A 26,450-nucleotide genomic window follows, 5' to 3' on the forward strand; every position below is an offset into this window, starting at 1 on the left:
CTGTGTCGTGCATATTTACTTTATATAATAATAAATGTTTACCAATTGTTTTTCAATCCCATTCAACGGTATTGTTAGAGAAACCTATTTCTACGAAATATTTCAGGAACGACTATCATGGCATATTCTCCCGGTTCTTTTTAACTGTAACACACAGCAGTATCGAAGATGTCAGCGTCTGTAATGGACACATGTCATGTCTCTTGTTGTGCTAATCGCACTCCCAATGTTGTGTCTTGGGGCAGAGGAGGTCTCATCGCATTTGGGACATGCAATTCAGTTGCTCTTTATAATCCACAGGTATGTAAAAGCTATGTAAGTGTACCTTCTGATAAAGCAGTTTAACATTAAATGTGTTTAGTGAACTATCATATAAGATGTGACTGCACTGATACTGTGACAGGTTCGTTTCACACTAATTGTATTTATTATTGATTGTCATCAGGAAATACGGATTGTCGAGTTACTTAATAAACATACTGGAAGGGTGAATGCTGTCCAGTGGGTTCATAAACAAGATTGCAGTAAGTTTTTGACTTTAACCATCATTAATAAATTATTTTTATGCACAATAAAAACAAAGGAACTTGTTGAAGTGTAAGCTGTCTGTTTCTTTAGGTCCGGAAACCCAGCTGGTATCTGGTGGGTCAGATAATAATGTGATTGTTTGGGATAAGCAGGATGGGAAGGTATGTGTTTACAATAACGATAAAAATAAATACTTTTGCTGACAAAATAATTGGGTCCTCTCTGTTATGCAGTATTTTTCTTTTTCTTTATTATCAAATTTTAAATCAACAACCTTGATATTTATTTTTTTCATTTCTACAACAATATACATTTTTTAATTTTACATAAATTTACTAGAACTGATGTTGCCATATTGTTTTAAAACCATGTACTCTGGTTCTTTGTATCACTTTCCATCTATTGTGTTTTGTAATACTTATGTAAAATGAAATTAGGAAGTGCTTTCTTTGGTGCCGGAAAAAATATACCACAAACAATATTACATATGACACAAAATATTAAACCTATTGTGAAAAGTAAACAATTATGTAGTCAAATATTTATAAATATTGCAAGTTGCAACACATCCCTTGTTTTAAGAAATCCTTAGTGATGCTAATCTTTACTAACTGTTTGTAAACGGGAAAGTCGGTGGAAAATTCAAGAAAAAAAAAACTGTAAAAAAAAAGAAGAAAAAGAAATATTATGAAAATAGTTAGATTAGATATTAAATAAATATATAATCTATTAAATATATTAAATTAGTTTAAAATACATAAATAATAATAAAAATATTACAGAAAAGGAATGACCCAGCCGTGTTAATTATATATACTGTATATTCTGTGAACTTATCTTCTGGTATATTTGTCTATAAATGGATAATCATAGAACCTTAATTAGTGATTTGAGTTGAGTTTGTCCCTCTTCTGCTCAGTTCACAGCATGTGCAGTGTGTTCAGGACACTCAGGGCCCGTGTGTGCAGTGGACGCTGTGTCTCTGTCCTCCTCTCACTTACTGGTGGCCTCAGCATCATCTGACTCCACTGTTAAACTCTGGACATGCACCTCTGATACAGGTAAAAGAAGTGAGCTTTCAGTTCATTAGAGTGTGGATTGAAAGTACTCAATCTATTAGTGCATTTTTTTTTTTAATAAGTGTTCAGGGATTTTTCGAAATCTCCAAGCCTGACATCTGCTGGTCGGTTCTTGTAAATTATTACTAGGTCTTCATTCAAATTCATTACATATACCGGTAGTTCAAAATCGATTTATTTGTCATCGTAGGGATAAAGTAGAATTTGCTATTGATTGTGACCAAGAACAACAGAGATTAAATAGTACATTAAACATAAACAGATCTGTTTATATGTAATGTTGTGGTGGATTTTTAATAGATAAGATTACTTCTGTTACTAACCATAAAAATCTGATTTTAGATTTTTATCTTATGATAAACTTTTATCACACTTCCCATTTTTAAGTCTGATGGTGACTAACTTTCCATTATACATCTAACAATAAAACAAAACAAATCTTACTTTCTTTTATTTAGGACGTAGCCATCAGACAAACTTTCAATATGATCTAACCTTCTAACAAACTTTTGACTCAATGTAAACTTGGTCAAATGGAAAAAAAATCTACTACAATGTACACTACCATTTAAATGTTTGGGGTCAGTAAGATTTAAAAATGTGTTTGTTCAGCAAGGATATAATTTGAAACATTTTAAAATGTCTTCACTACTAATGTAACTTTCTGAAGGATCGTGTAACACTGAAGACTGGAGTAATGATGCTGAAAATCAGCTTTGCATCACATGAATAAATTACCTTTTTAAAATACTTTAAAATAGAAACCAGTTATTTTTAAATATAATACTATTTCACAATATTACAGTTTTTTCTGTATTTTATTATCAAATAAATGCAGCCTTACTGAGCATACGTTACTTTTTTTTCCCAAAAACATTTAAAAAAAAATCACACCAACCCTAATCTTTTGAATGGTAGTGCATTTGTATATATTCAAAAATGTTTAATATGTCTATATCTAATACATGTGAGCATGTCATGTATTTAGTGACTTTAGAAAAGTCACATTTACATAAGTAATAAGAAGAGGCTTTCTTTCTGATGTCCATTCTTACTGTTCAGAAAGAGAGTGATATTTCAGCGACCAAAGTTTGTGATCAATTCTTTGTTAAGTGTGTGAAAGCCATGTATGTATGTATGGTTGGGTAAATGCAATATTTCTGTATTGTTTTGACAAAATTTGAGTCATGTGATGATGATGAATTACATCATTCCCCTAACATTCAGTTGACAGTAATCTGATGAGTTATCATGCAGAACTCACACTTCTTTTGAGTGCATTATTAGGTTTTCTGGGGAATTGGTCTCATTTCAATATATTTTTTGGATTATCAGTACCCCACTTTAAAATAATAAGTTAACTTGTCATTCATTCATAAGGATTCGTTATGGGTTGATTCTGGTGTTTGTGTTCTCTTCATTAGCTGAATGCCTCCAGACCGTATCTTTTGGGAGTGGGTTCATGATGGATGTGTCTTTGGTGCTGTTGCCAGGCAGCAGAGGTAAGCTGTGCCTGGAGCTCGTGTTGATTTGCTGGACTGTTCATCCCTATCACAGGTTAAAATCTCATTCAGTGCTTTAAAAATGTCCCGAGGCGACGTTAGCCTGCCCTCTTACATTATTCACGTCTGGACTGTAGCTGTATTTTACTTCTAGATGGCGTGAATAGACTTGTCACTTGTCTGCCTCGTGTGTCCATGTGAATGAGGAGGATAATTCCTTCTCTTGCAGTTCCAGTGCTCGCCTGTGGAGGAGATGACAGCAGAGTTCACCTGTACGTGCAGCTCAGTGGACAGGTAAGGCTGAGTGATCTTTACTTTATATTAATGCTGTCAAATCTGTTCAGTTTTTTTTCCATGTCATGGGGGTGTGTGAATGTTAACTGTGGTTGTTTAGTTTCAGAGGCTTCTGACCCTGACAGGACATGAGGATTGGGTCCGATGTGTGGAGTGGGCCTCGAAAGGTAGGACTTCTGAATGGAATAAATGTGCTTAGGGAATGCTAGCTAAGATATTACAGTAACTGATAAACATATTTAAAATTTGACAGCCTTCTGGGAAAACAAATATATATGACTCATAACAGAGTGCTTTGTAGACTGTCCCTCCTATCCAGCTACCTACCAGAAGTTGACCAAATTGACTGTTTAGTTGATACTTGCTAACTAAAAATTATTTAGTAAAAAGAAATATGTCCCATCCAAATCAAGGAGACGGTATTGTCATGTGATAATAAGGCATTTGCTTAAATATATAACCGAGAAAGCATCACAAACTACTTTCTCTACTAATTTTACTACTACACATACTACTTTTACTTTACTTGTGTTTCAACTACTGAATGTGCAGATGGAGAGCTGTGGCTTGCCAGCTGTTCACAGGACTGTCTGATCAGAGTGTGGAGACTGTTTGCCAAGCCTGTGGCTGAACCGGACCATGCGACTGACGCTGTTATTAAAATGAAGGAGAACATCTTTCAAGTGTCTGGAGATGGTGAGGCTGGAGGCTTTGCGCGATTGTAATTTAGTTGTGAGATGACAGTTGGTTATTGTTCAGTTGAATAGTCTTGGTTGTCTTTGTTTTTATTGATACTTAAAGGGATAGTTCACTTTGAAATAAATTTTTGGTATGTTTTTGCTTACCTCAAGATGTAGGTGTCTTTGTTTCCGCAGTAGTTTCAATTTTGATATTTTTAGGTCAAACCGTTCTTGTCTGTCAGTCATATAATGCAGGTCTGTGCGGTCACTACTTCAAAAAGCATGCATAGAGAAGTCCAAATTAAACATGATTTAATGACTCGTAAATGTAAGTACATATTGATGGCCTAAGACACGAAACGAGCGGTTTGTGTGAGACAACAAACAGTATTTATATAGATTTACCTCTTGTAACTCTTTGAGGTGGTGACCATAGACCTCCATTATATGACTGACAGACAAGAAAATTGAAAATACTGCAAAAAACAAAGACACCTACATCTTGGATGCCCTTGCGGTAAGCTAAAACATACCAAAAATTAATTTTTAAAGTGAACAATCCCTTTTAAAATCAAGGATTGTGTACATAGTTCTGTAATCAGAGTCCAAAAATGAACTTGCCAGGACCTAAATGTAAAAGCTGACTGGCCAGTAAAGACTTTATTTCATGAGTAAAGAAAAATGTGCAGGTTATTTATTTGCCCCTCACCCATAAATGAAGACATATTACTGTCATAACTTATGTTTATTTCTTTCTCTATGTTTGTGCTCTAGAATTTGCTGTGAGTCTTGAAACGGTGTTGGCTGGACATGAAAACTGGGTTTATGGAATTCACTGGCAACCTCCATGTGTCAAAGGTATTCCTGAATGTTTTCATTTGATTTTCTGTCTTAAATTCACTGTAATGAGCTGTGAAATTAAGTACCTGTTGACATTGTATTATTTTGTTTGTATTACCTTTTTATATTTATCCTGTCTCTGCCTGTGTTTTGTTACTTGTCTCCCCCTGCAGGTGACTCAGTGGAACAGCCCCTGAAGCTGCTTTCTGCCTCAATGGACAAAACCATGATCTTATGGGGGCCAGAGGAGGATTCAGGCGTGTGGGTGGAGCTGGTAAAGTCACCTTGTTTACTACTAAATAAATACTGTCATTGGAAAAAAAATTAGAAGGTGGATTTTGGAAGGCATTATGCACTAGTGATGCACCTTTTAGAATCAGAAACAGAATCACGCTTAGTACAGAGGGTTTAATATGATCATAAATAAAAAAAAATAAAAAAATTAGGAAAATATAAAAATAGAAACATTAACACTGCATTAGTGCAGAGGAGCAGTGAAAATTCTCACAGTTTGACATAAGAGGGTGCAGTATAGCACTCTGAGTTGTGTGTGTTAATGTAACACATATGAGACAACATTGCTGTTTTTTTGTTAATGTGTAATGTCCATAGTGTGGGATCCAATTAGTGATGAAGGAGGTGGGTATATGGACTTGATGATGGTGTACAAGTGCACCATCATTATCTTTGGTAGGTTGTACTTTTTTAGTTGCCGTAGAAAGTAAATTCCTTAATCAGAGAGTTGATGTTCAGCACCTACTTGAGATCCTGGGTGATGATGATTCACAGTATGGACTGGGGAGTCACACTCACTCAGGATGATAGGGCTAGGTTCTTCCTGAAGTCTACCACCATCTCCACTGTTTTTTCAGCATTAAGCTCCAGGTTGTTCTGACTGCACCAGCTCACCAAATGGTCAATCTCACACCTGTAGGCAGACACATCCCTCTCAGAAATGAGCCCATTGAAGGTGGTGTCATTCGCAACGTCAGTAGTTTGACGGATTGGTGACTGGAGGACAGTGCAGCTGTTAGTTTAAAGGGAGAAGAGTAAAGGAGAAAGAACACAGCCTTGAGGGAACCAGTACTGACAGTCTGGGAGTCAGAGACGTGGCTTAATAATTTTATTGTATTACCAAAAAATAGTTTGTGACTGCTATTTAACAGCCTTACCTTATAATACTGTTTGTTCATCGGTGTAAGGGAAATTCTTACAATTTATGTGTATGCTAAGTACTTGTGTTTGTCAACCATGTTTGAGAAATAAATGTGCTTGGGTCAAATTCTTATAAATTTGGTTCACAGCTTAAAGCCACACTATGCAGCTCTGCTGTTTTTGTGAAACAGCGACCCCTAGAGCCGCTGTGGTGTACTTCCACTGTCGTAAATAACCGTAACTCCCCTGTTACTGCAGTCTACTGAGCTACTGATGATGGTAATAGGTTAATAATAACTATATGTCAAGTGTTAAACTACTTTATAATAATAAAGTTGCCTATGGATTTACTTACAAGTCCATCAACAAGATCGCCAGGTCACCATCGCTGTTGCATACAGTGCTGCTTTTAAGCTCGGGCTAATGAGTGAAAGCCTGACCAAGTGGGACTCTAGGGACATTTCTGAGTTTTCTTGAAGTGCGCACAAGTGGCTTCATAATTGTTGTTGATGTGTGTGACATCATTGCCATAAAGGATTTCGTGATCCCCCCCCCCCCCTTTAATACCAGGATGATTCGCCCTACTATGACTTTGTTTACTTGTTGACTTTAAAGCTGTTATATTAAGGTACAAATCTTGCATCGTGTGCCTTTAATGACCATGGGGAAATGTGGGTCCCATGGCCAAACTAGTTGAGAACCACTGTTTTAAACCACAACTTTCAAACAAATCCGATGCAATACAAATTGCTTTGCAGCAATCATAAACACGCAATTGACAAAATACAAGCAATGAAAATGTAATGCTCTCTGTTGTGGGTTATGCAGGATATATTCTCTTTTTCAGCTAACTGTGAGGGACTGTGAATGATTGACGAGTTCCTCTCAAAAATGGGATGGCGATACTTCAGATAACCTTAAATCTGGACAAAACATTTTGATTGGCTTTGCCACAGCAGATAACCGCATCGGCTGTGTGGTTTATTAAGAGGTAGTCACTTTGATCTTGGCACACAGACAAAGGTCTCTGGGTTCAGATCAATAGCTCCTCCTGATTCTGACACTTGGAGCGTTTTAGTATGACAATGCACGTGTTTTGTCATACTAAGGCATGTCTAATTAAAAATGAAAAGCTGTGAGCTGTAGTTAAGAAGAAAGAGGTTGATTTTAGGTCTTGTTTTGTACCTGGATGCAGTGGGGTTGTTCCTCATCTTATTTCTGCACTGCATGTGTCTTCTGTATTGAGTCGTAAAGAGCATACGATATGAGATGGGTGTGAACTGGGTTATCAGATGTGGATGAGAGCCTTTGAACTGACAGATTCATAGAGACTAAGGAAATAAATGTGGGTTATCATACATCCTTTCTGATTTCCACCTTCTGATTCCCTACTGCAGCTTTAGCTCAGGCTAAGAGATAAAGTAACAGAATAAACAGATTTAATATGTGCTCACAAATAGGGATTAATCTTTTAATTTGTGCACTTGAAAAATTGAAACAAAAACGGATAAGGTTTTAGCATAAAGGCCCTTTCACACTAAACATAAATATTTTTCAAATAGTTTTGAATAGACACAATGGTTTCCTGTGGAGCAATTTACCCCAGGAGTGAACATTTAGCTGATGACAAGTAATGATTTTGTGAGTGTGTAGAATTATTATTAATTTTTGCAGAGGATGAAGGTCAATAATATAAGCTTAATTTCCACTATTCAAATTTGCTTTGCTATGGGGTGTATATATATATATATGAAGAGTTCAGATGCAAAAGCCTCTAAATGCCATTTGAAATTTTCTTCTTTAATGACGATTTTTATCAAACACTAAATAGCAATAATTACCTATTAGTTGTTATTTAAGTGAAATTACTGAACTTAAATAACAATTAATAGGTAATTATCATGGCCATTTTAGTGAAATCACTGAACTTAAATATACAAGCTTGATAAAAATGATCATTCTAGAAGAAAATTTCAAATGGTACTTAGAGGCTTTTGCATCTGAACTCTTCATATATATATATATATATATATATATATATATATATATATATATATATATAATCACTCACCTAAAGGATTATTAGGAATACCTGTTCAATTTCTCATTAATGCAATTATCTAATAACCAATCACATGGCAGTTGCTTCAATGCATTTAGGGGTGTGGTCCTGGTCAAGACAATCTCCTGAACTCCAAACTGAATGTCAGAATGGGAAAGAAAGGAAATTAGAGTGATAAAGAAACATATGAATTGACAGCAGCCTAATATTCCTGTGTTGCAGTCTGTGCAATCTTTAATAAGAATCGGTTTATATTTAATCATACAGTAAAGACTTTGCAGTGTATTTCTTACTATATTGTATGTGTCTTATTGTTTGTAATTTGCATCTTTATTCTTATATTTAATAACAAAATTATAATAATTAAAGAACTGTTTTGTGATATGTATTGTTATCTTGAAATAAGATTTTGGTCATATTGCCCAGCCCTAGCTTTGCTATAGTTTTGGTGCGAAAAGGCCTGTGCTAATTACATATCCATAAATATGTCAGTTTATGTTTTCTAAAACTTGCCTTCATGGCATAGTTATTGACTGACTGCCAGTGCCCTACTAAGCAGAAAATGACCAACATTGCTTTGGCTAATTAACACATCTACAAAGAAGAGCTTTCTCCATACTGATTAGACTAATTGGTCAGATTTAGTTGAGAACTGCTTTGCTGTGGAGTGGCCAGCAAACCGCTGGGTAAAGTACACCCTATTAATAAAGTCATGAACGGTGTGGAGGGGACTGAGACTCTGTTGTGCTATTGGTTTGTTCTCTCTGATAAACCAGAAGGTAGAATGGATGGATTATGATGAAAGATCTTTAACCTCTAGACCTCCAGTTGGTGTACTATTGAGCTGCTCTTTGTATCCATTGTTGCATTGCTCACTTTCAGCTTCATGAATCTCTCATCTATACAGGAATAAAACTATGAGTAAAGCATTAGTTTGTCCGGTAGCGATTACCTTTATCTTGTCAGATAAAGTGCTAGATAATCCAAGTAGTCATTTAGCAAACGCTTTTATCCACAGTGACTTGCAGTATACTTATTAAATCACCCTGTAACAGCATCTCTAAGTACATTTCAAGGGCATAACACTGATAGTTCATGGATTGCTTCTGGTGGGTTTCAAACCAACATGTACCCATTTCTCATTGGTTCTGTCCAAAGTGTATTATTATTATTTTTTTTAAACGGTTATAGTATGTATATTCTCTGGGAATTGCCGTTGTTACCAGCCCAGATCTTTTAACTTCTAGCCCACATCTTTCACACATGACCTGATGTCGTATTGAGGTGCTGTTCATTTCCAGAATATCAACCTCACGACGAGCTTCGTGGTTCCCCGCATTGTTTTCTTTCGTACCACATTTGTGCCACAGATCCATGTTAGTGTTCCATCCCTAAACAAGAGTGATTGCACATTTTACCCATGAGATTTGGCCGTGATATACGAGTAGCCAAGTGGATGGAATTCAAAATCAATCTGGTTAATGTTGCATCAGTCTTTCCAGAACGGCTCGCAGAGATCCGTGCCATTCAAAGTGAAGGGCTCTCTTTATCGCAGTCATTAGTTCCGCCATATTCACTACGTAGCGTAGGATATGCCTGTGAAGGGCATTCCTCTTTATTGACGAATACCGAAGCATTGATAGCCCTTACGTTTGGTGGTTTGTGGATTTAGGTTTAAATCCGTGTTTTCCAGCCAACATGGCTCTGTCTGAACTGTCCTGCATGCCTTGTGGCAGTGTTAAAATCTCAGTGTTAGATAGCTGATTTGTCCATCAAGTGTTGTCGTTTTGATGAAGAGCTTAAGCTTGCCACCTGATCTGACAATATCTTTGAGACATGCTCTGCTGGACATGACAAGAGACTGTGAATCATTGAGCGGTGACACCCCTGAACGCGAGGGATCACCGCTGCTCTTAACACGGCTGCTGGAAGTGTCTTGTCCTGCTCAAGGTCAACAGGACACACCATTGTGATGCTTGTCAAGTGTCAACTGAAATTTTCATACCTGCTTTTCACAGCCGTAAGTGTGTTTAGATAAAGCTAGTAAATTATTTCAGCACCCATTTGAGTGTGTATTGGAAATGCAGATGTTGAGGCTGGAGTCTTTGCTTGCACACAACCATAAATAAATGTAGAGGCAGGTTATCGCTGATGGCATAATCATGACTAATTATCTTGTTTTATTCAATGTTACCACTTGCTCTGTTGCACGACTCGCTTCCCCTATTACCGTGAGACACTCGAGCTGCGTTAAGCATGTTAGACACGGGCCAGACAGAGGGCAAGCCGCGCTACAGTGTGCTGAAAAACAATTACAGTGCTTTGGTATTCATAGCCCAGCCCAGTCAGGGGAGTTTACACTGATTCATTCTTCATGTGACCATTTTGTCTCCTAGCCTTGCGAGGCTCAAATTTGATTTAATGTGTGCGTGATTACGTTTAACATCACATTAATGCATGCAAAGGAAGCAAACACGATTTATTTCTCATTTAATAGTCTCCTCTTTGCATACATTGTGCTTTTCGCTTGTCGGCCTGATTAATTGGTGTCCTCAGACTGTTACTTAATGGAGATGGAGCACAGCTGTAGACTCTCAACTCGGATTGCTCAGGATTCATGACTCCTAATTAGCGTCCTGCTTGACCAGACGGTTTATCAGGGGCACTGACACCAGCAAAGGCCTCTTATACAACACTCACCATCAAGAACATGACAGAGAGAACAGAGTGTAGTTACCAGGTTTTAGTTTTCCTATAAAGTTGCTCTTTGGGATTGAATTTTAGTCACCCCAGGCAATTAACTCATTGCAGCTGCAACACACTGTCATTCTCTCTGTATAATAATCAATTGAACAAAGAACCCAAAAAGATATTACAGTTCTAATGAACATTTGTGAACAGCATTGCAAAGTTGTATGGTTGGAATTACAGCTCTCAACCTGTAGTTATGGTGCGTTCTATTATAGCCAGCGAACCGACTCGGACCTTGGATTTGACGTCACGTCCACACTTCAAGCGTTCTATTATGTTTTGCGTGTCCGAGTCGGAGAAACCGATTCCCATACCCACAGGGGACGCAGTAATACGAGTGATTATAATCGTCATTAAAAATACCAAAGCGGTTCAAAAACAATGAAAACAATTCATTCTTACAAGTCACAGGGCGCAGCCATCTTGAATTCCGAAACGGAATTCTTGCTTGGTGGTCTCACGGTTGTCCGACGTCCAAGAGGAGAAATCTGAGGGGGGCGTGTTGCTAGGCAACGTCTGTCGTCCGATTCGGATCTCCGAGATGGATGAATAATATAACGCACCATTTGAACCATAGTTTCTTCTTAGTATGACATGGGCTTGAATAGCTCATAGTTTTGAACAAAATAAGCACAATCTATATAATTCGTTCCATATATACAAATTACATTCACAGTTTAGTTTTTCAAGAGAATGAAAGTGCCGTTTTTGAATAGTGCGGGTGTACATGTGCCCTAGTACCCCGAAGGAACTCCAGAATATGACATATGGGGAACCCACATCTGTGAATAATGTAAACCAACGGAGAACAAAAATAGTGACGTAGTTCTCGCTAGCTTATTTACAGAAATAATCTTTTAAATTTTGCCAAAATGATTCATTGGCAGTTATTTTCAACTTTGTGACGTCAACTAACGTGGTTGAACTACGGACGTGTGACAAATTTTACTATGGTTTTGGGAAACAGTCATGACTAGCTAGTCTATCTAACAGTCCATCGCACTACAGTAGTTATGCATCAAGCTACAGTCATGTATGGGAAACAAACAACCAACATGTCTTTCAAGGGGTTACCAGACCACTATGGCATCATTGAACAAAGCATTTAACCCTATTTTTTTTTTCTCCAGAGATATTGTGTAACATGTTGTTTTGGATTGAACAAATAAAATCAATAATAATAATTCTAATTTAACAGACATTTTTAAGTAGTTTCAAGAACTTCTCAGTTTTAATGTGTTTTACGGTACACTAGAATATTGAATAATTATTTCTCCAACATTTCTTGTTGAAGGTTCGTGTTGGGGAAGTTGGAGGGAACACCCTGGGTTTCTATGGATGCCAGATGAGTCCCGACGGCTCTATGATTTTGGCTCATGCCTTTCACGGAGCGCTGCACCTCTGGCACTGTGACCGAAACCAGGTCAGATGTAACTGACAACATCCTTTAGTAACAAGCTCTTTATGCAGACATTCCTGTTAACATAATGATAGTCTATTATGATTTATAGTAAATGGGGTAAATGAATATGGAGAATTGTGTGTTGCACAGGGAGAATGGAGGCCTAGTGTGGTCATTTCGGGTCACTTTAATGCAGTGCAGGACTTGAGCTGGGACCCCGAGGGGGAGTTCATCATCACTGTCGGATCAGACCAAACCACTAGACTTTTTACACCCTGGATGAGAAAAGGATGCTCGCAGGTTTTAACAACTATCAGCACGTCAACGTGATTTTTGATTGATCAAATACTGTCAGTTTATTTTTATCTGCTGAAGATCGATCAACTCATTCTGTGTTTTCAGATTACTTGGCACGAGATCTCGAGGCCGCAGATTCACGGCTTTGACATGCAGTGTCTGGCTATGGTGGGGCGTTTTCAGTTTGTGTCCGGTGCTGACGAGAAGGTCCTGCGGGTGTTCAAGGCTCCACGGAATTTTGTGGAGAACTTGGCTAACATATCATGCACCTCTCTGGAGAAACTGCTGGGCTGTAATGTAAGTACTTCGAATCATCTCATCTTCAAACTTTAATTAGTTACGTCAAATAAAACCTCGGTTTTAATTACTCTCTGCGCTGTCTTAGATCATCAAGAGATTTTAAGATGAGTCTCACATTTTTCCATTATACTAATGCTAATGTTTATGCAAATGCACTTAGATGTATAGGTAAATGAGTTTTAATTTTCTGTAACTTGAGGTCATGGTAAATGAGACGGCATAAATGGCATTCTCCATTCAGGTTGATCTTCTGTGTCACTCGTCTCGTGCTGCCAAACACAGTCGTGCTCGTATATAGAAAAATTGCAAGCATTTTGCTTTTATACAACCGTATATACAAAAAGTTGATTTGCATTTCAGACAAAATTTTACCAGAAAAAAAATTATTGTATCGAGAGGTTTTATGGTGTTGCTCTGTCTTCTGGGTGTTCAGGATATAGCAGACCTCCCAGAGGGAGCCAGTACTCCTGCCCTTGGCCTGTCCAACAAGGCAGTGTTTCAAGGTATGAACCCTTTGAAAATCGTTGACCACAGGAGAATTTGCATTGTGCAGATCCCAAGAGAGTGGTGAGGCAGTTCCTAACCTTTATTGTGGCGTCTGATCTGTTTACAGGTGACCTCGCATCACAGAGCCCTCAACAGGACAGTAAAGATTTCAATAGCATGTCCGACCAATATAAAGAGTCCTACTTTCATCCTGTCAAGCTCACAGGTACTTACAATTGTATACCCTCCATTGTTTCTTCAGTGGTGGGTAATGTTACAACACAGTAAAAAAATGTTTGGTTTTAGTGAAATGACCTCTTTCTCTCTCTAAGTAAAATATGTGAGAAAAACATCACCAGTTAGACACTGTATGTGAACAATTCCCGAGTTACTCCTAGAAAACACTACATTTGTGCAGTTATTAAAAACTGGGGCATATCTGGGGCATGAATCAGAGATACTGGAGACAAATGGGGGGGATGGGTGGAGGCTGAGTGTTGAAGCAGGGGGGGTTATGCCTCTATTGCTCCGGGCAAACAGTAGCAAACATTGTCAATTTGATTGAAAAAGCTCCTTAATCTGGAATCATAATTAGAAAGAAGGCTTATATAATTGCAAAGTTAAAATATTGATGACTCTGGGCTATGGGGAGCGCAATGAGGCGGACACAGAGTTGTTAATGGAATAATACCACTCTCTCCATCTCCCTTCTTCTGGAGGGGCAGAGAGGGAAATAATTAAAATAAAACTGCAAACCAGGGATGAATTAGAAAGAAAAAAAAACCTAGTCTCCATTCCATTTCAATTGGGGCATGTGTTGCATAAGTGTCTGTGTGTCTAAATGAGACAATATTATTTCAGGCTTGCACAAAGAGAGCTAAATTTGATTTACACCATGTCGTAAAGCTAACGGCCATTGAAAATTGTAGATAAAACTGCTGTTGTTCCAAACAGTTTTGAGTAAATTGCTCGGCTGTGTATCTGTTGCTAAATGAAAAGATGAACCTTTTGAAAAATATGTCTGAAGGAGTCTGCTCATTTTTCATAATAACTACTTTATTTTTTGTGACTTTGTGTGTGTGTGTGTGTGTGTATTTTCAGAGCCTCCGACAGAGGACGACCTCTTGCAGAACACACTGTGGCCAGAGGTACAGAAGCTGTGAGTCTCCCATCAATTCTCATTTGTGTGCGTCTGCCCTCATTGGATGTTTTGCAGCAGGCACTAATTCTGCACCACATTATAGTTTAAACAGCTCGTGTGACATAAATAATGCAGCATAATAGGTATTTCGAGCTTACAAGAACAACAATTTGTCCTGTATGTTGACACTAAACAAGAAAAAGACAGAATTGTTAATTTAAATGTCTTTTTTTCTTTTCTTTCTCTCTTCAACTTCCTACATTGAAACTAAGGCAGGAGACATACTGTATGCAAGTATGTGAATAAAAATGATTCAGGTTAGGCAAGTTCAATGTTATGTGTCATTGCGTTCTGAAATTACCAACCAGTAGCAATTATTTTTAAATGTCTGGTAATCAATATGTAGTAAACTAATATTTAACAATTGTTTCATGTATGTGTTTTCGAACAGTGGTACTTTAAAATTATCAATATGCTACAAAAAACTTAAAAAAAAAATCAGTTGTAATTATAAATGTTGAAGAATAATATAATAATGTCATAAGCTCTTAAACAACACAAAAGACTCTTTAGACAAATGTTTATCACACCAAAAATTACTTTTCCCTCAAATGTCTTCTATGATCAGTATTATTTATATACTGTTCTCGTTATATTTATTCATGTTTTTATTTTTATATTTTCATTTTGTTTTAGTGATTTTGTTATTATGCTTTTGTCATTTTTATTCAGTTTTTTTATCCTTCTATTTAGCTTTCATTTTTATTTCACTTTTAGTTTTACTCATTGTAGAATTTAAACTTATTTCAGTTAATTTCCAAAGCAACATGCAATATTTATTTGAACAGTGTCACTGCAGATTTGCTTGATGTTCAAATGTTTATTAGCTAGCTACGTGAATAGCATCCAGTTAAAGGTGCCATCTGTAAAAATTGAGGTTAAAATATCCCAAAAATGAGCTACACGCATCAAAAGATTGAGAAGAAATAAGGTTGATGATGTCATTAAAAAACTGACACGTTATAGTGCTGCCGAGATATTAATCTGAATTAGCATGCTAAATTACTAGCCCCGGCCCGGCAGGTGTCGTAATACCAGTTTCGACCATGGGAGGCGGTATGCGGGCGGGCAACGTTAGCACCAGCCAAACTGCAGTACACGAGTGAGTCGCGCTCGCGCCAGCTTGTGTTTACTTGAACCTGACGTCAGTCGTGTGGAAAATACAGCCCACTACTACATTTCAGTTCAGGGAAGAGTTAAAAAACAATAATTGGTCGATATTATGCATGAGGAATACATTTTGGTAAGTTGTAGCATACTTTATCTTTTAACAGTGTTCGTGTTCTTTTACCATTAGCTAGTAGAGATGATCGGTTCACGTGTGCTAGGGATCTGTCGTGTAAAGCGCCAATACTGTATTTATTGTTTGAATTGCATAATAAAATGAACAGAATCTGAGAGCTGAGATCGGTCTCCGTGTCCTTTTCTGTGCATGACAAAATTGATGTGTGGCGTGAGAGTGTGTGAAAAGTGTTGTGAGAGTTGGCAGCTCTGAAAGACGCTAGCGTGGTCCACATCAGGGAATGCTGTCTGTCAAATTAATTCAAACTAATGATAAAAAATGTAATATGAACAAATCGAATATCATAAAACTAGAAATAATAGCCTGGGCTTTAATTTTCCCATATCGTCGAAATGCACCGACTTGTCTATGAGACGGCCCTTATAATTTAGTATTGAGATGTTGTTCATTTAGTCTCTAATCTCTGAAAATCTCCAAATGCTCCACGTGAAACTGCGGTCTTCCAACCTTTTACTATCGTGTCAATTGATTTGATTAATATGCACGAGGGAGACAGAGCAACACAGCACTCGCCCATATTGTTTGAAGACATGAGAGAGCGCGTGGCCGTGGAGGTATTTCTGGAGGTATACTGCCCCCATCTGGTATGGAACATGTTGTATGATTTGATTTTAAATCCCAGAGGGCACCTTTAATAGCAGAGTCTCGATCGAACCCTTACTGAGGTTTGTTATCGCCACAGCAACGCAAAGGGCCGTTTGCTTTAGCCGAGCATTTGTTCCTGTGCGCACTTGCATATCGTATTTTCTGGCCTAAGTTTCCTAAGCTTTTGCTCTCAGAGAATAATGCCATAAAATGACATACGACTCTGACATTTGCTGAAACTGTCTGCAATGTATTTCAGAATTGGTTGCTTAGTGGCATTTTGCACCGGTTGGTGGGAATAATGGGCGTATTATTCAAAATAAGATTTGTGAAATGATTATTAAACATTTAATGGGGTGCTTTTCACAATTAAGTATGAAATTTCCCCTAGGGGTTTACATTCAATTGAAATGTACAGACTTGCATTATTTCAAAGTCGGTCTCTCCCTGATACACAGGCGGCACTGGATAAACTCTAATAATTTACATACACAGCTGTAAGCAGCTGAAGGCTTTGACAGCCTGGCTTCACAAGCTATTCATCCAGTGCTGGAAATTACTAAGCAGATCTGCTAATGGCTGCCAGAGCGCACTGCTTTCTTCCACTCCCACTAGCACAGGAGAGAGCTCACGGCAGCCCTGACACACAAATCAACCGACGCGTTTGAATCCCCGCCCCAACTGTCTCTGTGAACCTGTCACGGCGCTCAGGCTTTATTTGTGAGCAGGTACTGACAGAGCCCTTATTAACATCCCGTATCTCCGTGTCTTCTCCGCAGGTACGGGCACGGCTTCGAGATGTTTTGTCTGGCGTCTGATACTGCAAAGACTGTGGTGGCCTCGGCATGTAAGGTACATTCACACGGGTGAACAGATGGTCATTAGTGTCACACAAATGGAACCGTGGACTGTAATAACAGGACACAGGAAAGCATGCATGCATGAAGCTGCACCGATCCTTAAGTGGTTTTAAATATTTAGTCATTTGCCTTTTTAACAAGCTCGTGTCAGTTTAGCCCCTGATGTCCACGTGCTAGTTAATTTTCCTTCTCTTCGATGTAACGACCCGCCTATCGTATTAAAAACGCATTGAACTCTCATGAGCAGGGCTGGTAACCAGCCTTACGTGCCCTCCGGCCGCTGTGACACACATTCTGAGACAGTTGAAGGGCGATCATTGGTTTGTGTCCTGGTCTGGCCCCTGTGGTTTTGCAAACCCCACACTGATCGCACACAAAGCCCTTCCGAATGAAAGCACATTCTGCGTGTCACCTGCCATTTTTCACGCTCGAGCGGAGCCTGTGAGGTTTATTCAGTGGGGCTGATGGCGGGCTGAAATGGAGGTTCTGCTGGCTCAGAGGACTCTGCCGTGGACATCAGGTTTATCCTCTAGGTTTATTCGTGTAGGTTGAGAGATGGAAGACAAGCTCTGCTGAAAATGATCTTGATGTGTCTTGTGCCACAGGCCTCTAAAGCAGAGCATGCTGCCATTCTCCTGTGGAGCACAAGTTCCTGGAAACAGCTTCAGTCGCTGCCCTGCCACAGCCTGACCATCACTCAGATGGCCTTCTCTCCAAACGGACGCCTTCTGTTAGCGGTTTCTCGAGACCGCACCTGGTCGTTATGGAGACGAGGAAACCCTGAAACAGGTGAGCAAACCTGTGGCCAATAATTTTAGTGATTAAATGTTGATATGACTATATAGTAATAATAAAATGTTTTATTATTATTAATCATGATAATATTATTAAATATACAATATTTGAAACAGAATAATAAATATTACCATATAATTCACTGCATTTAAGAAAACTACTATAGTATAATAATAATCATCAATAAAATTAGATGTTACCACCTGGTTTGCTGTGCTAGTTTGTAGGACTACAATTTGGCCCAAAAAAATTGTGATTATGTCAAAATGACTGATTAATAATAATAATTACTGTTATTTATTTAGTATCATTATTAAAGAAAATATGAAACAAAATAAATTCACTGTAATATAATAGAGTGTTTAAGAAAAATAATATTGTAATGTTTTTTTATCTTATAGTACAACTGTAAAATTACACTGGAAGTTGAAATCAGCTCCGTAATACGCAAAAATGGCGGCTCGATTAGAAAGGTTGATTCTGTCAGTTCTGTATGATCTCTCTGATGATGGTTATGGAGATATTAAAGAGCAACATGTAGGTTGAATTTATTTATGAATTAATACTTTAAATTGTCTGCAGAGGTCTTTTAAAAACACACTTGTAGAAATTACTAATGAAATCTCATTTGATGTAGAGGTTTTGATAAATATGCAAGGCTCTGGAATACGCCTTTCCCGCTAGCAACGCGTCGTAGGCCGAGGCAAACAAAAGAGCTCGCAGTCCGTTTTCTCATCGTTGGGTGTTGATGTAGTTAGAGCAGTAGTGAGAGACAGAAAGTTTTAGATCGAGTTTTAGAGATGCCATAATGGTAAATGATTGCGTTTGTGCTGGTTGCACGAATTCCAGTCCATAATTTTCCTTCTAGGAAAAACAAGGCTTTTCGGACATTGGGTGCGTTTTGTGCAGGTGAAGAGAGCAGACTTCACTGCCGCGTATGTTATAGGGTACCACACACTCGGTCGTTTGTGGCGCATATTTCACTCGCTTTAAATGGTATCACTAACTGCAGTTGAAAAGCAAACAGAGCTCAAGCGAGCCGAGCCGTGCCAAGCCGAGACATATCACGCAGTGGAAACGCGAAGCGAGCCGAGCCGTACCGACCGAGCTGTGCCATGCAGTGGAAAAGCACCATTAGACTGTTGTTATTGTAGCTTAGGTATTGTCATTATTTATTTGTTGTTATGGCATGGTCATTATTCAATGTAGATAGTGCTAACCAGCTTGGATGGACTGCATAATCACTGTCAGCGTAGAATATGAGAAGACAAAATGTTGCTGGCTTAAATTAAGACAATCTAAATGGATGTTTATTCAAGAACAAAGTCGAACGTATGTTTGCTAAAGCAGATTTATTGCAAAACACCAAGGTACTAGCCATACAGTAGATGAACCAGCGTTAGCCACGGTGCTAACTTACATTAACTCACTTGCCCTATTCGCCACTGGTTTTCTCGACATCTCCTCTTCCCATTGTTCCTCCCCCGATCTCCACCTGACTTCTATCTTCCCTAGTAGGCTCATAATTATATGTCTGTGGGCCATCATAGGCATGTTCATCAACATCGGAGAACTCGGTTTCTTCATTCGCATCCATTGTAACCTGAGCTTGAATTTGACCAGACTCCCTCGCCGATCGTCACTTCTGGTTAGTGCTTCATAGACGCGGAAGAAATTATCACAATTATTCTCAAAATATCGTTAATGGCTAAATGTATATTACTCCAGTTTAGAAAATCTAGTTGTTTTATCATCAACATCCACTATGCAATATAGGGGTGTCCAACCTGCATGTTGCTCTTTAATAAGATGAATGTGAATGCTAACAGATAGCTTCCTCCACGGTTTATAAACCTCCTGACTCATTGACAGCTTTTACCTTCCTCCATTTCTCTTTGTCAACACTGAGATTGCGGACTTCTCCCACTAAGATTCTCCTGGCGTTTAGCAGCAGTTGTCTAGGGCCACCCGATTCATCACGTGTATACTGAGCATACGGCACACGGCTAAATCACTGTTGACACGAGGTAACCAGAGGAGCATCTCTTTTTCTTTCTCCAATTTCTGATGCGTCCGAGGCGTCGCCGAGACATGCCGCAGTCTGTTCTCGTTGAGGCTGGTATTACTCAGCCTGTATGCTGAAGACGTGGAGAGGTTAGACAGTGTCACAGCTGATCAGAGAACAGGCCAGTATGGCGGTCCAGCTGTACCATGTATGGAGAAATGATCCGTTGCTGAGTTTAAATTAGCAGTGTTCGGTTGGTGTGTTCAGGGCACACGCTGGCCAAAGAGGCATCATCAGAGTGTGATGACCTCAATTGCTGGACTTTGGGTGACCACAAATTCAGTCTAGAGAAATTAGAGCAAACACAGAGGATAAAAGTTACTACATTTTAATATTTCGTGAATGTTAATTTAGAAACGATACCGATTTGAATACTCTTGTGTATATTACATCACTTTTGTTGTCTTATATGGTTTACCTGTTTGTTTTTCCCAGAGACAAGCTTTTCTCTCTACGCAAACACTAGCAAGGACACAGCAGTTCACACACGCATCATTTGGTCATGTGACTGGAGCTTCGACAGCAAGTACTTCGTGACGTCAAGTCGAGACAAGAAGGTAGGTCCAGTTTAACATTGAACAAGTGTTGCGCTAGTCCGCATGGCAGTTGTTTTGAAATTGTACGACCACAGTTGTGTGAATGTAAAAGCTTTCAGTTACCAATATATACCATTGTAGAAAACTAAAACGTCAGATAATGGAGGGACTGGCGAGTTAAAGCGGGTGATCTAGTGTGCAACTGTCCAGAAGTAAAATCTCCTTTGAAAAATAGATTTTAATGATAACTTTGTAAACCTTTAAAGGTAAACCTTTAAAGAAAGACCTACAGTTAATTTCACTTCACCAAAGGCATATTCCATTTGATTAATATTTTATTAGTATATCTTAAAGTCCCCCTGTTGTGAAAATTAAGCTTCTACTGTTGTTCATATGAATTTGCACATGGTTTGTCTTATAAGCATATTAAAAACACACATAGGCATAAGTCAACACCATTGCTTAGTATTTTCTCCTGACCTTCAGTGAACCAAAGACAGTCTGAAAAAGGCGGTTTGAAATTGCTGGTGTTTCTGACTTCACAAACTACCTTGTAACCAATCACGTCAATGAGTGGATCTCTAAACTGGTGTGAGTTAGTTTGCATATTCCTAGAACCGAGTATACTAAATGAGACAAGGGTGTAGAGTTACAGTCAAGCGATGTCATTTTGGTGGTCAAAGATGAGTTTTAGATGAAATTATTGACTACAGGGGGACTTTAAATATCTTATATTTAAAATAATCATGCTGAACAGAAAATTCCTCCAATTAGAGTCACTTCAAGCAAATTTCACCTGTAGTCGGCTGGTCATGTGATCTCAACATGTACTCCCTGGTGAATGTGATCTCGCCAATTATAACATGTTCATGGATTAACATCTTTTTTGATCTTGGAACAACATTCCAAGCAACCAAGCAGATTTGAGGGACAATTTTAATTTATAGTTTGTCAAGTTTAGTTTTATAACCAGGATTAGGTGCTTCTACACACCTCATCTGTTCATCTAGGGTTAGGGTTAGGTTTAGAGGTAGGGGATTTTCAGACAGTAATGTTGATCCAGGAACTTATCTTATTTGGCAAAATCACAATGACCTGTCTGCCCCTATGAAGCGACCTGCTCCATGTAAAATAAAACTACTGCTATTAAGCTACTGTTATAATTGGAGTTGCTTTTTCAGAATTATTGAATTCTTTATGTATAAAGCCTTTTTGAATTTCAGTGAAAGGACCGCATGCAACTTTAAATAATTTAACACCTCTCTCCTGCAGTCTGAGCTTTGACATTTGACTTTGTGTGTGTTTAGGTAATCATCTGGGGTCCTGATGTCAGTGAGTGTGAGGCTGCAAGCGCGACTCCCTGCTCCTCTGTTCTGGATGTTGGAGATTCAGCCACTGCCGTGTCTATCTGCCCATTTCTCTGTTCGGACCAGAGGTGACTATTTTGTAATGATCTATATGTGACGCCATCATCAGAATTAGCATCTTGTGTCTGGGACAAATGCTTAATTCTACATGTGTGTATGTAGTTATTTGCTGGCTGTAGGTCTAGAGAATGGGCAGATCGTGCTGTATAAATGGAGGCCATCAGAGGATCTGTCTTCTGGATCAGACTGGAGCAGATGTGGAGAAACTGATGCTTGGTATCCTTTTTTTTCTGCTCATCCATTGCTCCTGCTCTTCCACTTTTTTATACTCGTCCAAACTAATGAGAAACGTGTATGAACCAGCTTCTGTAAACAAGAGATTTCCCCACCCTAAGAAAAGCGAGAAGGTTTAACATTTGGAAAAGCAGAAATTAGGGCAGCCATAAATATTAGTAGTTTTACTGTAAAATTAGTATTAATATTTTTCTGAAATACAATTTTTTTTAGTTTACAGTAAACAAAATAAGAACTAGAACTATTTTCATATTTCAAAGTTTTTATTCAGTAATAATAAAAAATAGTACTTATTATTATTATTATTTTATATATATATATATATATGATTATTTTATTTTATTCATTGATTTGTAATCATGATTTTGTGCCAAATTGTGCAGCCCTACAGTCGGCACAGAACATTTGACAAAAGTGAGCAGGTTCTAAAAGCTGTTTAGCCGAAATAGACAAGCACATTATGCCTCATAAGCCCCTAAAAATAATCTCACAGTTTCAACTTGCCTTCTCAGAAAGAGACCCAATCTCAAGTCAAACAAGACCGTAGTACCAGTAGTTCCTCCCAGAAACCAGTGCTGGTGGTGTAATTGACAGCAAAAGGGTCTGCTGTATCTGAGCTGGCCCACGCTGCTTGGGAGAAGCTTCAGGTTGATACGGGGGCTCCCATGGGCAGCTTCCGCATTGATCCGTGAAGAGAGGGAATGAGGTGTCAGAGAGAGGCCAAGCCGTGTTGTGCATTCTGTTTCTCGCTAGCTATCTCTCTCTCCCCCACAGCGGATTGAGTCCCGACTGGCTAAACTCTCTTTCTGTAGGTGTAATTGATAAACCGTCTGTGTAGGCACTTACACGTATCTCTTACCTAGAAGTCACTCACCTTAGAAGCTCAAGAAGTCAAAAAATTGCATTGCAGTGAGTTCTGAAAAACAAGATCGATTTGTGTGTGTATTCGTCTGCCTGTATTATTTTAAACGAGCCAGTGTATAATCACCCCTTGAAGTATTTGGACAGGCACAACTGGAGTGAGACATCCAGACGTGTGTGAGGGGTTATTTGGGTTGCCTTGAATCAATTCAATGTCCTTCCGTGCTTGTGGCTTTCCTTGACCACCCGTCACAGTCAGAGTCACATGCTGGTGGTGAAGAGGCTGCGCTGGAGGCCAAGGCCGGGCCGTGCAGGACATGGCGAGCAGGAAAGGAACGAAGAGCGAGCTTGGGTCCAGCTAGCCAGCGCTGGTGCCGACCATATCGTCAAAATCTTTAACATCAAAATCTCAGCGTTGTGACGTGCACTCTGGGTAAACTTCAGCGTGTCCAGCTGAAAAACGCAGTAATGAACTAGTGGCCTGATCAGCGGGCCTGAATGTGCTGTTTTTCATGGGGGATGATGCTGGAAGCAGGTTTCTCGTTCCCTTAAATCTGCTTCTGTTCTTTTTCAGCACTATTACTTATGACCTGAAAACAAACTAATAATACTATGTATGTTGTATGAAAAAACCCATTGCTCTGTATTACAATAAATGTCTCTTTTCTAGTAATGAAATGTCACAGGAGTGATTTATCTCAAGCTAACTTTAATTCTTTTATTGGCTTTTTAAAGCACCCACATTCCATGAATGGCAAATTCTCTTGTAATAACCTACAGCCGTAAGTGACGGTAAGAGAATAGAAAGTCTGGCTCACATCCCCTCGTTTCCAGTGCCTGAAGGACAGATGAGCATTCGGATAAGACGTACAATGAGCCGTGAGGGCCATAGACTCACCAGGTGTGAATCATTCACAGGATAAATAGTGTGTTTCATTTAGGAAATGTGCTCCTTTTTATTGAGCGCATCCTTTATTGAAACCAATGACATTCATTCTTGAGACATTAAAGGAATGTTTTCTGTCTTCAATTCAACTTAACCCATTCAGACCCTGTGTCCATTACAATGGACATCACATGTCAGCCCCCTTTTTTAACTTCTGGAGCATTTCACCTAGTTTAAAGCCTGCAGTCCATGAGATTGGACGTCATCCAATCAAATGCCGGTAAAGCTCTGCATGTAGTAATTATATATAAAAAAATAACTCTACATTGAAGAGAAGCATGGCAGCACTTCACTCTAAACACAGAAGCAAGCAACATTTTCTAAGGTGTACATTTACATTTTGTATATATTTTTGCCAGGATTTCATAGTTTGTATGTAAAATAGAAAGATTGAACTTATTAAAGTTAAAAATAGACTGTAGAACTGCACGTTTTAAATCAGGATTTTTTTATGTGTCTGTACATTAGAATGGACAGTAGGTTTGAAAGACTGTTACTGAAGTCACATTTTCAGTGATGCTGATTGAAATTTCTTTTATAAAAAAAAATGTAAATCACAGTACCGATACATTTTTGAAACTTTTTTTATGTGCAGAATATACAGTTCTGAAGTGCTTCAACATAGCTGATGAATAAATCTCAGATGTTGACTTTATGTGGAGTAATGAGGAAGATGGAGATGTAATAAAAATATCCATATTTAAAAATAACTTAATATATATATTTTTTTTATGGATAGATGCAAGAAGATCAGAAAAACTTTTTTTTTTTTTGCACCGAAAAAGTCGACAGTTTTTTTCGTGTCGAAATTTTGAGTTTCTCTGATCTTGAAACTCTGGATTCTGATAGAGGGCCATGGGACTTAGACCTGAGTGCAAAAAATGAGGCTCTAGACCCTTCCAGAGCTGAGATATTGCAACATAAAACCATGACTTTTGCGTAAACATACACGCCACTTTCGAGTCAAGTGGCGTGTTATCTCTACGCATTTTGAGCTATCCGTGTGTATGTCTACACCATTAATGTCCGCGTCATTCCGCGTGTCTGTACACGCAGTCAAATGTCCAGTCATTGATGCCATTGACCCCAGTGACGGTTAAGTTTAGGGATGAGGTTGAGGTAAGTCATATCTTTTTTTTTTACCTAGGATGGTAAGGGAACAGTCATAAATGCCATTAACCCCAGTGACGGTTAGGTTTAGGGACGGGGTTGAGGTAAGTCTGGAAGGGTCTAGAGCCTCCATTTTTGCACTCAGGTCTAAGTCCCATGGCCCTCTATCAGAATCCAGTGTTTCAAGAAGATTAGAGAAACTTATTTTTACTGTCGTTTTTTTTTTTTTTTTGGTGCGAAAAAATAAGTTTCTGCAATCTTCTTGAAACTCTGGATTCTGGTAGACGGCCATGGGACTTACACCTGAGTGCAAAAATGGAGGCTCTAGACCCTTCCAGTGCTGAGATATTTATAATGGCATACATGCTACGTGGGATCTCAATATCTCAGCTCTGGAAGGGGCTAGAGCCTCCATTTTTGTACTCAGGTCTAAGTCCCATGGCCCTCTATCAGAATCCAGAGTTTCAAGAATATTGGAGAAACTTATTTTTCGCACAAAAAAAAAAAAAAACCGAAAGTGGTGCCACTGTCGTTTTTTTTTTCAGGAGTCGAAATTTTGAGTTTCTCTTTCGGGTCGAATTTTTGAGTTTCGATATCTCAGCTCTGGAAGGGGCTAGAGCCTCCATTTTTGCACTCAGGTCTAAGTCTCATGGCCCTCTATCAGAATCCAGAGTTTTGGGAAGATTGGAGAAACTTAATTTTTCGCCTGAAAAAAAAAAACGTAAGGGGTACCACTGTCGTTTTTTTTTCGGGTCGAATTTTTGAGTTTCGATATCTCAGCTCTGGAAGGGGCTAGAGCCTCCATTTTTGCACTCAGGTCTAAGTCTCATGGCCCTCTATCAGAATCCAGAGTTTTGAGAAGATTGGAGAAACTTAATTTTTCGCCCGAAAAAAAAAAAAAACGTAAGGGGTACCACTGTCGTTTTTTTTTCGGGTCGAATTTTTGAGTTTCTATATCTCAGCTCTGGAAGGGGCTAGATCCTTAAAGGGGTGATGAACTGAGAAATCAAATTTTCCTTGAGCTTTTGACATCTAAGAGGTCATATTATAAGAATATCCTGTAAGTTTCAGAACTGAAAACGTCCTTGTTAGTCCAATAAAAGCTTTTATTGACACAGCCTCTAAAAACGACTCGTTTTTAAAAGTGGGGA

General features: G+C 38.6%; 1 protein-coding gene across 2 annotated transcripts; it reads left to right on the forward strand.

The window, feature by feature from the left end:
* The first annotated feature begins 15 nt into the window (after positions 1-15).
* Positions 16-23,916, forward strand: elp2 (elongator acetyltransferase complex subunit 2). 2 transcript variants are annotated; one of them, XM_039680872.2, is made up of 22 exons: positions 16-300; positions 446-524; positions 619-689; positions 1,448-1,589; positions 3,032-3,109; positions 3,339-3,403; positions 3,504-3,570; positions 3,956-4,099; positions 4,858-4,941; positions 5,097-5,197; positions 12,186-12,314; positions 12,444-12,593; positions 12,696-12,887; positions 13,324-13,393; positions 13,504-13,602; positions 14,478-14,535; positions 17,245-17,317; positions 17,931-18,114; positions 20,621-20,742; positions 22,029-22,156; positions 22,251-22,364; positions 23,499-23,916. In XM_039680872.2, exons 1-22 carry the CDS (start codon positions 169-171, stop codon positions 23,662-23,664), a joined length of 2,448 nt encoding a protein of 815 aa, XP_039536806.2. In that variant the 5' UTR covers positions 16-168; the 3' UTR covers positions 23,665-23,916. The 2 variants fall into 2 exon arrangements, with proteins under 2 accessions (XP_039536806.2, XP_088979390.1); XM_089123264.1 differs by having other exon boundaries at positions 3,504-3,569; positions 3,946-4,099.
* Positions 23,917-26,450: the final 2,534 nt, after the last annotated feature.

The sequence above is a fragment of the Pimephales promelas genome, chromosome 18, assembly GCF_988280905.1.
Source record: "Pimephales promelas chromosome 18, fPimPro1.hap1.1, whole genome shotgun sequence".
In the NCBI taxonomy this organism is placed as follows: Eukaryota; Metazoa; Chordata; class Actinopteri; order Cypriniformes; family Leuciscidae; genus Pimephales; species Pimephales promelas.

Bases quoted from the DNA above. Each gene is read 5' to 3' on its own strand.
- elp2 (XM_089123264.1), top strand. From the start codon at position 169: ATGTCAGCGTCTGTAATGGACACATGTCATGTCTCTTGTTGTGCTAAT. The intron at 690-1,447 runs GTATGTGTTTAC...TCTTCTGCTCAG, and splicing joins GGGATAAGCAGGATGGGAAG to TTCACAGCATGTGCAGTGTG. The intron at 22,157-22,250 runs GTGACTATTTTG...GTGTGTATGTAG, and splicing joins TTTCTCTGTTCGGACCAGAG to TTATTTGCTGGCTGTAGGTC.